We start from the raw sequence: 12,159 nt of genomic DNA on the forward strand, positions 1-12,159 counted from the left end.
GTTGTGATTATCTAGTTTGACCTCCTACAAAACACAGGTCGTAAAGCTTCACTGAAATAATACCTGTATATACTATCAATTAGAAAAAACATCTAATCTTGATTTTAAAATTGCTAATGATGACAATAAAGAGACTATAAAAATACCAAACTATGTTAGTACAGGAATTTCTTATTTGTATATAGCACTAATATAACATCTAAGAAGGTTTGTAAATAACTTTCATATGAACGCTTTTTGTTGAATATCTGGGAACATATTTTGAATCATAGTAATTTTTCACAACCGTATTCATTCAAAATGAAATTCAGCCTTTAATTCCTATTTAACTCCTGTTTTGAGGGAGTATGTGGGATTTAAGGTTTCGTGCTGGTCCTTTGCACAATGGTGAATTTTACCATCATTGCCAGCAACTATTAATGCAATAGCGTAAATCAAAGAGATCCAGTGAAAATGGTTAGAGGTATGGAAAAATTTACATATGAGATACTACAAAGACTGTGCTTATTTAGCCTTAAATAGAGAAGAGTTTGAAGGAATATAAAAGGATATCTGTCAAGGACTTTTGAACCCTCAGTGTTCCTACTGAAATTTCTATTAAATCTACTGTCATAAATATAAAGGGAAGGGTAAACCCCTTTAAAATCCCTCCTGGCCAGAGGAAAACTCCTCTCACCGGTAAAGAGTTAAGAAGCTAAAGGTAACCTCGCTGGCACCTGACCAAAATAACCAGTGAGGAGACAAGATACTTTCAAAAGCTGGGAGGAGGGAGAGAAACAAAGGGTCTCTGTCTGTCTATATGCTCCTTTTGTCGGGGATAGACCAGGAATGGAGTCTTAGAACTTTTAGTAAGTAATCTAGCTAGGTATGTGTTAGATTATGATTTCTTTAAATGGCTGAGAAAAGAATTGTGCTGAATAGAATAACTATTTCTGTCTGTGTATCTTTTTTGTAACTTAAGGTTTTGCCTAGAGGGATTCTCTATGTTTTGAATCTAATTACCCTGTAAGGTATCTACCATCCTGATTTTACAGAGGGGATTTCTTTACTTCTATTTACTCCTATTTCTATTAAAAGTCTTCTTGTAAGAAAACTGAATGCTTTTTCATTGTTCTCAGATCCAAGGGTTTGGGTCTGTGGTCACCTATGCAAATTGGTGAGGCTTTTTATCCAACATTTCCCAGGAAAGGGTGGGGGGGGTGCAAGTGTTGGGAGGATTGTTCATTGTTCTTAAGATCCAAGGGTCTGGGTCTGTAGTCATCTAGGCAAATTGGCGAGGCTTTTTACCAAACCTTGTCCAGGAAGTGGGGTACAAGGTTTTGGGAAGTATTTTGGGGGGGAAAGACGTTTCCAAACAGCTCTTCCCCAGTAACCAGTATTTGTTTGGTGGTGGTAGCGGCCAATCCAAAGACAAAGGGGTGGAATATTTTGTACCTTGGGGAAGTTTTGACCTAAGCTGGTAAAGATAAGCTTAGGAAGTTTTCATGCAGGTCCCCACATCTGTACCCTAGCGTTCAGAGTGGGGGAGGAACCTTGACATCTACTAAAAGTGTAAAACAAAAGTCAACCAGAATGCCTCTAAGGTCTCTTGCTACTGTGGATCCTCTCTACCTTTCTCCAGTGCAGGCTGTTGCTTAGCAATCACAATATAGACAAAGATGTACATAGACATTTTTGTGTGCTTTAAAAAAGCTTTATTAATTGCTCATATTTTTCAAAATACAGTAGCTTTTGAACTTGAAAACACACAGCCTGTAAACTTCAGTAACATAAACTATCTTATTTAACTAAAACATTAAAAAGCTCCAGAAATGTTAAGATTTTAAATAATATTAAAAATTATTCTGATAAAGTGATCAATTTTTACAGAATACAATACATACTGTCCAGCTAAGTCCATTTCAATGTGCATTTGAGCCAGTGCAAACTGTGAGTGGCATCCCTAATTCTGATGAAGGTATAGTAGTTCATTTCAGTTCCATTCTTTGTTATAGATAAAATAGTTGCACTATACATCAGCTGTTGCCTTGTAGCATCAATGATTCTGAATCAGAAAATATGGTCTGTTGGCTGGAAGTAAAGATTTTTCCACTAAAAGTTAATACAGCACAGCACAATATCACTGAAATCTGAGTGGTGGTTTAGAAGAGCATCATGAAAAAAAAAAAGTCTCTATTCCTCTAGTGTTGTGTTTTATTTAAGTGTATGACAGCTACATGTACGGGCACAGTATGTCACCATTAGCTGGATGTAAAGCTGGCAGGACTGGCTCCTCCACCAGCTCTCTTCCTCTGCCCCATATTAAGAGCACAGGCAACCTTAATTCTGGCATTTCTTAACATTTGAATGCATGACTTTGTGACATTAATATTGTTTTAATGTGGATTTTTGTGTGCAGTATATCCATGAAAATGAGCAATAGGTCTAGATGTTATAAAATATTCTAATTTGAAAAAGTTCAGACTGTGACCAGCTCTGTAAAATCTTTAGTTTCAGAAAGCACTGCCCAGTTTTTGTTGGCAGAAAATCTAGCAGGTACCTCAGTTACAGAAGGTGAAATCCTGGCTGCTATGGAAACAGTGCAACCACCTGGACAAACCATGGTGCTTACCAAGGCCCAGCAACGAGGCATGAGTGCACTGTCACTAGAAGAACAGAAGATTCTTCAGTCACTTGATCGTCTCAATCAAAGGTTGCAGAGTAAGTACAAAGTATAGTATTAACATAGTAATAAATTTTAAAGAATCGTTTGAGTGACATATATAAACATAGACATATAAGTGGCAATAAAGACCTATAGGTGCATCTGCCCCGTCCTGTTGCATTTTGCTGTTTAGTAAACTTACCAAACAGTAAGTACAAAACCCTTACTCAGGCAAAACTAATTTAAAACAATGGGAGTTTTGCCTGAGTGAAAACGAAGTAAGATTTTTGGATTTGTCCCTGTATTTTTTTTTAATCCGTTAAACTTGTGTATGCTCACTGGTCCCACATGAGATGTTAGCCTGAATGACATCTCAATACAACTTCTGAAAAGGAGTTCAGATTTCCCCTTTCCCATAGGAGTGGCAGAAGCAGAGAAGAGGAACCTTGCACCCACTGGGAATCTGCTTAGCTGTAACACAGAGTCACTGATCCCAGAAAAACAGCAGTTCCGATTTCTCTATTTTAAGAGGTAGTTTTGGTATGATGTCCTCTGGATTAGGCAGAAGGAGATATTAAATGAGAAACACTGAAAAATGGAAAAGAAGGTACTCTATGAACTGTAGAGGAAAAAGAGAGAGAGACACACGCACATAGAGGCAGATCGGAAAGGGACAGGAGATAGTGAAACTAAAGAAGATAGCAAAGCAACAGACAGAAGATAATTAAAATGGAGAAAAAGTTAAGAAAACTAGAAAGTAAAAAGAAAAGTCCAACAGGGAATATTAAGGGAACAATGAAAGAAATGTAAAAGTAATGACTGCAAACCATACAATTACAAAAACTAAAGTAAAACATTGCTAGTGTGCAATTAACTACTGCACATTGTATTCCAAATTTATCAGACACTATGGGCTCGATTCCCCTTTTATCCAAGCTCCACTAGGTGCAACAAGGGAGGTGGCCATCAGATCTGGCTCCCTAATTCTGAGTCTGCCCACACTGGTGGTAGGTAAAGTAGCAGACAGGTCCCGGCACCATCCACAGTATGTCCTTTTCCTCCCCTGATGGACCCCTACAATAGAGGCAGGGGAGGGTGGCTGGTGCAGAAGTCGACTCTGCCAGCTTTATCTCAGTAAGAAGTTCATCTCCACAAGAGGAATTATCCCAAGAAAATTTACAGCCAGAATCCAGCCACTTTGCAGTATGGGTACGAGCATCCATCACCAGCTGACATTTCCAAGTGGTCTTAGCTCCAAGTGATGTAATGCTATATAGAATGTGTTGCAAAGTAATCCAGTGTGGAGGTGTCAAAGACATGGATCACTATGTCAAAGTCCATATCTGAAAGAAAAGGTGACAACTTTGTGGCCAGGTATAGCTGGTGTCAGAGTTCCCTCCCCACTCTGAACTTTGGGGTACAGGTGTGGGGACCTGCATGAAAGACCTCCTAAGCTTATATTTTACCAGCTTAGATTAAAAAATTCCCCAAGGCACAAATTCCTTTCCTTGTCCTTGGACAGTATTGCTGCCACAACCAAGTGATTCACACAAAAATTCAGGAAAGGGTCACTTGGAGTCCCTATTCCCCCAAAATATCCCCCCAAGTCCCTTCATCCCCTTCCCTGGGGAGGCTTGAGAATAATATACTAACTAATTGGTTACAATATGAGCACAGACCAAACCCTTTGGTTTTTAGGACCCTGAAAATTAATCAGGTTCTTAAAAGAAGAATTTTATTTATAAAAAAAAAAGTAAGAGAATCACACCTGCTATATCAGGATGGAGGGTAACTTTACAGGGTAAATAAAAAGATTTAAAACACAGAGGATTCCCCTCTGACTCTGCTTCCCAGTTACAAAACAGGAATGAAACCACCTCTTAGCATAGGGAAAATTCACAAGCTAAAACAAAAGATAATCTAACGCATTTCCTTGCCTTACTTACAATTTTTGTAATCTTAGATTAATCATTTCAGGTAGGTTTTCAGGAGATGTTTTACCTGCCTGGTCTCTCTCTCTGTCTGGAGAGGGAACAAATAAAGAGAGCACAAATAAAACCTCCCGCCCCAGATTTGAAAGTATCTTCTTTCCTTATTGGTCCTTCTGGTCAGGTGCCAACCAGGTTATTTGAACTTCTTAACCCCCTTACAAGTAAAGTGATTCAGTACACCTGGCCACGAGGGATTTTATGTTACCGCATGCATAAAGATTGTTATCCTTCCCTTTATATTTGAGAGCCGGCAAAAAAGCATTCTTGACAGAGATGCCAGGGTTTTATTAAACCTTCACCATCTCAGCTCCTTTATTGTTTTGTTTTACAGAAAACATAAATCTGGCACTGTACTACAAGACAGTGTGCCTTCAACATGGCCATGTAAATGGCTAACCCATTCTGAGTGGGTTATTTTTTGTTTGGTTGGTTTGGTTTGTTTTTTGTTATCCTATCTCTGAGGAACTGGCCTTCTCTTTCAGATTTGGATTTCTTTTTAGGTGCTACATGTTTAATTTACAATTCCAAATTTTATAAATACAAATAAAGTAGATGTTTCAACCTTCCTCAGGCCAAAGAAAAATAGTTAACTTGTTAAATTGCAGTTAAATTGTTGTATTTTCCACAGTCTTTAGGAAGGTTGGTACTGACTTGTTGACTATTGTTCATGTTTTTGTTCTAGCAGGTGTTTTATATAATTGTTGCATCATAGCTTTGTACTGTTTTTAGATGTCCAAGAAACCATTGCCAAAAACCTATCCACATCAAGTGTTTTACAGATAATCTCTCCTTTGGTAAGCATTCAGATTTACTGTTTTCTGACTTAGACAGTATTGACTTTGGTTTGTTTTAGGATTAACTGAGTTGCTAGAATTTCAGAGTGCCATTTGTGTGGGATAGTGTTCAGAACAGGGCTGTCTGACCTAGTGGTCAGAGCCAGAGGTGGAGTTGGCATTGCTCTCAGGAGTCACACCAAAGATCAAAGCCAGAGTCAGAAGCCATGACAAGGGTCAGAGCCACACCAAGGATTAAGCTGGAATCAGAGTCAGAAGTCACACCCAGGATCAAAGATGGAGTCAGCAGTTGGCATCAGTGCAAGGAAGCAGGAAGAAGGAGTAGGGCCTGGTAGTGGGCGCGTGGACAAGCCATGGTGATAGGAAAAGGGATTAGGAGCCGAACAAAGAAGCAGAGACTTGGTCTCAGGGGTCTAGGCAGCAACAGGCCTTGCAACTAGTTGCTCAGACAAGAGGTAGAACAGGTACAGGAAATGTTATACCCAGTCATAGACTCTGTGGGTGCTCAGGGGCTCAAGCACCCACAGAGAAAAAATAGGGGGTGCTCAGCACCCACAGGGCTGGCCAGAGCTGCTGCTGTGGTGGCTCTGGGCTTGGACACCAGTCAGTTGTTCAGTGGCTGAACCTGTGCTCCCAGCAGCTCTTCAGCGGGGCTGTCCCACCCTTCAGCTGTTGAGTGGGGCTGCCCCTCCCCTTAGCTTTTGAGCAAGGCCGTCCCGCCCATCAGCTGTTGAGCAGGGCTGCCCTGCCACTGGCTCCTCTCTGCCCACCTCCCTCCCTCCATCCCTCCCTCACTGCCCTTAAGGCAGGAGGAGGCAAAAAGGAGCAAGCAGTGGGTGGGAGGCGCTCAGGGGAGGGTGTCTTGGGGGGAGGGGCGGGGCGGGAAGAGGTGGAGTGGGGGTGGGGCCCTGGGGGCAGAGCTAGTGTGGGGCATCCACTGGAAAAAAGAAAAATCAGCACCTATGTATCTAGTGGTGTCCAGTATTCTGCTGCTAGTCACATGACTCTGTGAATTAGCAGGCAGGGCATTAGCTGGGCATTAGGTGCAGTTCGTTCATCTGATCCTTCTGTGCAGTGTCATAGAGGTGGCTTTTGCTCAGCAACCTCGCAGGCCTGGATTTGAGACCCTCAGCACCTAACAGAATAAATTAATGAGCCGTGTGCCCTAAATTTTAAGTGTATTGTTGGGATTTTATATCAGGCTTTGAAGTCAATGGAGCTACATTAAGTATCCATTTACACTAGCTGAGTATCTGGCCTGTCAGCCTTGGCTTTAGGTGAGAATATAACGTATCATTCCTCTTCTGGAATCTGGAGCAGTTGCCACAAAGCCTACAAAGTTTCCTAAGAACAGTGGCTTTGCAGGCTCATTTGAGCTAAATAAGGCCCTTAATTAGTTATTTTTCCCTAATAATGTGAAGGAAAAAAAGATGTACTGTATTGTGACCTGAAGGGTAATTGAGTCTATAATTAAATATTTTCATGACCTGCAGAGATCACTTCATGTTCTACAACTAATCTGCATTATATTTCTTTTTTCAGTATTTTTATTTCCTGTTTTATAGTTTTTGTTTCTTTAATATAATATAACCAATACAATACCAGTTTCAGGTATATATAGGATTGTATAGGCTAGTGAGTACCTTAAGCACAGACTTTACACTTCAAATTATCACTGTTGTTCAAAAAATATTGTGTGTGATTCAGTATTCTCTGTTATTTTACTCTACATGTATATTGAGAAAAAATATGGACAGGCGACTGTATATTTCACACAGTTCTGTTACCCCCAAAATGTGTAATGAGTGTAAAGAAAAATTTGGTCTGAAAGAAGTTACTCATTCTTCAAGAGGCCTCTATACATTCTCACTAGCTGGAGTTGCACCAGCTGTACAGCATAACAGTGGAAATCTCTGAAAGCAGTGCCTGTGGAAGCACTTATACCCCTACTGATTCAATGATACCAGAAGCAAGACTGTAAAAGAAGGCAGGACACTTCAACTGCCTCCATTCCTTCTAGCCATGATAGTATGTGTGGAATTTGAAAAGTCAGATTCCCCTCTCCTGCACCAGAGGGATTATTACCAGGGATACTAGTGATTTTGTGTACAAACTATATAATAAGACATATTCCCTGTTTCAAAGAGTTTACACTCTGACTCCTGCTCTATCGAAGTCTGTGGGTGAGTTTTATCTTCTTCAATTCCCATGGATTTCAGTGAGAGAAGGGGCCATTCATTACCTCAGAGGAAAGGCTCAGCACCTTTTATGTAACTGAAAATAGAAGATCACATGATATTGTCAATTGATGTTTCTTTGGTTTTATGTTAAACACCATAAAATATAAATTATCATATTGTGACCTTAGGCACCCCTGTATTCACACCTTACACACTACTGCATTAATATTTGTACAAAATATTCCTTGTGAGGTATCACAGGAATGCTAGCAACACACTGGTCATTAATATTATTTATAAGATGCATGTTAATCTTGTATGTGAAATTATGAATCCCCTCTGTATGATGTTACTAGAACCTGTTTAAGACCAGAGAGCCTAGCCTAGGTGAAGGTGATAAACAGGTCTGTCCTAGACAAAGGCATGTGGGTTTCCCTCAATTTGCATATTAGCAGTAAACAAAACTATCAAGCTAAACCAGTGTGTTATCCTGATCTTGAACTCGATAGACAGAGAATTAACATAGTTCCTGCAACCCAGAGAGACAGAAGACTGAATCCCCAGGAGGCCTCCCTATCTTTTAAGACAAAAACAACCTCTTTGGGGATATAAGGACCAGAAAGAGACTTCATCTTGAACCTTCACCTTAAGGAGACAAAGAAACTAAGTGATTTAATCTCTGTGATGGGTCCTGACCAGGTCAGCCAGTATAAGGCTGGAAAGGAGACTGGGGGTCAGAGAAACCATCTTGAACAAAGACTGTACCTTGCTAGATTAAGTTTTAGACTTTTAGATGTGTGTTTTCTCTTTTATTTGCTTGTAACTATCTCTACCTTTATCTCTTTTATTTGGTATCACTTAATCCATGCTCTTTTGTCAGTACACTTGTTTTACGTTTATTATAAGCCAATTCAGTGCTATGTTTGAAGGGTTATATTTACCTCAGTTAAATTAATAAGATGTGATTGACTCTGTAACAGACCAGCAAACTTAATATCTTCTGTGAATGCACAGTGTAAGGAGTGCACATTGCAGAGAAACATCTCTGAGGAGCTCGGAGGCTGAAGTTCACTGATTGCTACCTGCTAGGCGAGGTTTGGGTTGGGAGAGCATTGAGGAGTTTGCTGAGAAGAAAACAGACTGGTGTAGCAGGCAGCTGACACACAGTCTAATAGCAAGCAAAACTCACTCTTGCAGAGGCAGAGGGATAACACAGTAACTCACAGCTCTGGGTATCCCCCACAGTATGCTACACATAAAAAAGCATTATTCTTCAATTTGTTATAGAACATTCAGCAATCTGCATCCTCCCCTTCTGTGGATCCTCCATTAGCCATGCAAAGGTATCTGAGTATGTCAGCTGATACTCTATCACGACTGCAGAGAAGATATTAACATGGACTAACAAAGGATGCTTCACTGGATTTTATTTTAATACAGCCTCATGTTCTTTATATAATGTATACTTGTATTCAAAACACTACACACTATAAAATCAACCACAGTGTAAAGATGTAAACAGTAACACAAGTAATGAATGTCAGTTGATTAGTTTACATTTAAGACATTTTATTATGCACTTTATTGTAAAATATTGCATTTTTAAAAGAATGGAAATACCTCACATTTTAATGAGTCTATTGCTGGTTGTAAATTTATTGTATATTTAATTAAAATGACATGGAAAAGAGATTATATTGCTACTCAGGTTAAGATTATGTATAAATTAATCTCCTATCTGCATGATTTTCCAGATTTGCTAATAAATTCTGTTACATTTGTAAAAGGTATGTTGTAGAAAATCATCTGATTATCAATAATCCGGGTAAATGTTGCATCTCTTATCCTTCATCCAATGGCCCCACTCCAGTCTACTACAGACTTGTCTATGCCTCTTGGTCAACAATTCTGTTTGATGGCCCTAAAACTGACCATGCTGTCAGCTTCATGCTTCTCTTGGTTTCTCTTCCAGCTGCTCTTACCGAAAATGCTGGAACCTTCCTAGCTTCTGAATTTCCTTGACTGTATTACACTTACCTTTGTTGTGTGCAGTGCTGATGCAGCTATTTGGGACCCAGGATATTAGAGAGACAAGGTGGGTGAGGGATATCTTTTATTGGACCAACTTCTGTTGGTGAAGGACACAAGCTTTTGAGTTTACACAGAGCTTACACAGGTGGTTCACAATTACATGGATATAGGATGTGCCACAAACTAAAGAGGAAAAATAGCAGTTTCACATAATAAAGACAGTTTTCTACTATGGCTCCCAGGGTTCTACAGTTTATGTGTATGTCTAGGGAAAATTATTCCAGGCCTATCTCATTCTAAGAACAGCAGCTTTAAATTGATCAAAACATTATAGGTAGCAAACTAACTATAGCTTGAGGTTTATCCATTGAAGATTTGAAAGTGAAAACTATAATTTTAACTGGTTATAATTGAGTCATGGTTTCTGTTAGTACAGTTCCAAAAGCCCCTCTACAATCTGAAGAGCATGTATGTAGCGTTTGTCCAGCTTACATCATTGCAACCTTTCCTTATTTACCATAGTGCACTATAACTGATTCAATACGTCCCAATTAGAGCTGGTTAGAACTCAGAATTTCCCTTACGTGGGAAATTTCAACATTCCTACATTTTTCATTCTGTGAAAACAAATATGATTTGAATTTCCCGCAAAAGTGACAATTCAAAAAAAATTGATTTAAAATTTTTGAAATTGTTTCAAAGTACAATATTCATTTTGATTTTTTTTCATTTTTATATTTATTATTTTTACATTATTGCATGACATGGTAATAGTAGTAGTGCATAACATGACACATCATCGTTGTCAGGTCATGTCAGAATATGACAAGATGTCATTGACATAATAATTGAGAATATTCTATTTTATTTTGAATTCATTAAGGGCACCTGCTATTAAATTTAAATCAAAACTTTGTCTTTTATTTTCTAGTATGTGTTCTGTTTGTGTTCTAATGAAACCGTTTGATCCTTTGAAGAAGAAAGGAAGATAAGCGCTCATTACAACACAAACAGGATCTAGAAAATAGGATGTAAGATATGATTTGTACTAAGTAGCTGCTACTGTTAATGATTTTAAAAGTAAAATAATATAAAATAATTTTTTTTAAATGTCAACTATTTTTTCATATGTCATGACTACGGTAGTTATTAGAACAAAATGACTTGTTCTCGTTATGACCTAACATATGTCAGCTTGTGTACTACTACTACTACTAAGGCATGAAATAATGTAAAAATAAAAATATAAAAATGAATTAAAGTTTTGAAATGAAATTTCAAAATGTTTCTGAACATTTTTTGTTTTGATTATTTTCTTTTGTGAAAAATTCTGTTCAATTTTTTGTTTTGTCAAAGTAACATTTTGCAGTGGAAAACTTTTTCAACTGAAACGTCTGACCAGTTTTGTCTACTTAGCAGGTTGCTCTCTTGTTCTCCCTCCTGTAATGTTTTTAAAGCATGGGAAGATTATCTGATATGATCTGTTCCCTTTGTTGTTTTTGTTTCCAAACACTATGAACTATAGTATGATAAATATAAGTTTCACAGAAGTTTCCATTTATAAGGAAAAACAGAAGCAAGAACATCCATCACAATCATCCCCTTGCAGGATGAGAGTATGGAAGGTGCCCACAGCCCTTCAGGGGGCATTGTGGCACCTGCCATCTAATGGCAGCCCTCCCTTGTTAAGAAGTCTGCCTTCGATCAATCCCAGTGCCTCCAACAAGCGCTGGGATTATCTTACTGGAGGAAAAGGAGGACAAGGTGAAAGCAGGCCTTCTCCTTTACCTCCTGCTCCATTGCAAACTGGACACCTTAGAATGGATTGAGAGCTGGTTGCTTGTGGGGCTCATCAGCTAAGATTAATGCTAGCTGCTTCTGTGGCAGATGGTCCTATCAGCAGAAATGATATTTCTCACAGCAGAAGTAAAATTAGGATTCTCCCAAACCCACACTGTCTGCGAAATAAGGTAATACTTCCCTTTGCCTCTAGTTAGGCCTTGAAATGGCTGTGGGCCTTGGAATAATACAGATCTGATAGGACCTCTTAGGTTTACATGGGCTGGATTAAATTTGGGACATGTTAGCATACTCTAGATTTGGGCATCAAAGGGGAAAAAAGTTTGCAATGCCTAGGGATGGCTGTGTTTTTCCTCCCTGTCATTGCTGCCAAGAAAGGAAGCCCAAAGTTGCAGCCACTTGGCAAAAGATTCTGATGTTTCCATTCTTATTAGGCTGTTGCTGTTCACAGTAGATGTCTAAAATCTCCAACAAAACACTGTACATGTACTCAGGGCAAGTGAATATAGGCAGCAGCACTCGAAAGTCAGAATTTGTTTGCACTAACTACGCTGAGCCCATACCCTTCTGTTTGCATGCAGGATACTGTAACATTCCAGAATGGTGAGGTTTCCCTCAGTAGATTTAATATTTAAACTCTGGGGAAAAGTTTCCCCTCAGTGATTGAGAGGGAAAGCAAATAATTCAACTACTGGAGGCTGAGGTTCAAAAACAATCCT

General features: G+C 39.0%; 1 protein-coding gene across 1 annotated transcript in view; it reads left to right on the plus strand.

Annotated features, from left to right (window-relative positions):
* The window catches only part of CEP126 (centrosomal protein 126), a 53,203-nt gene extending 43,930 nt beyond the window's left edge, over window positions 1-9,273 (plus strand). The window contains exons 9-12 of the mRNA XM_077805655.1: window positions 1,870-1,957; window positions 2,491-2,700; window positions 5,365-5,429; window positions 8,897-9,273. Coding sequence (XP_077661781.1) covers window positions 1,870-1,957; window positions 2,491-2,700; window positions 5,365-5,429; window positions 8,897-9,004 — 471 coding nt within the window. The 3' untranslated portion in view covers window positions 9,005-9,273. The remainder of the gene's footprint in view (window positions 1-1,869; window positions 1,958-2,490; window positions 2,701-5,364; window positions 5,430-8,896) is intronic.
* The last annotated feature ends 2,886 nt before the right edge of the window (window positions 9,274-12,159 follow it).

The sequence above is a fragment of the Eretmochelys imbricata genome, chromosome 1, assembly GCF_965152235.1.
Source record: "Eretmochelys imbricata isolate rEreImb1 chromosome 1, rEreImb1.hap1, whole genome shotgun sequence".
Taxonomy (NCBI): Eukaryota; Metazoa; Chordata; order Testudines; family Cheloniidae; genus Eretmochelys; species Eretmochelys imbricata.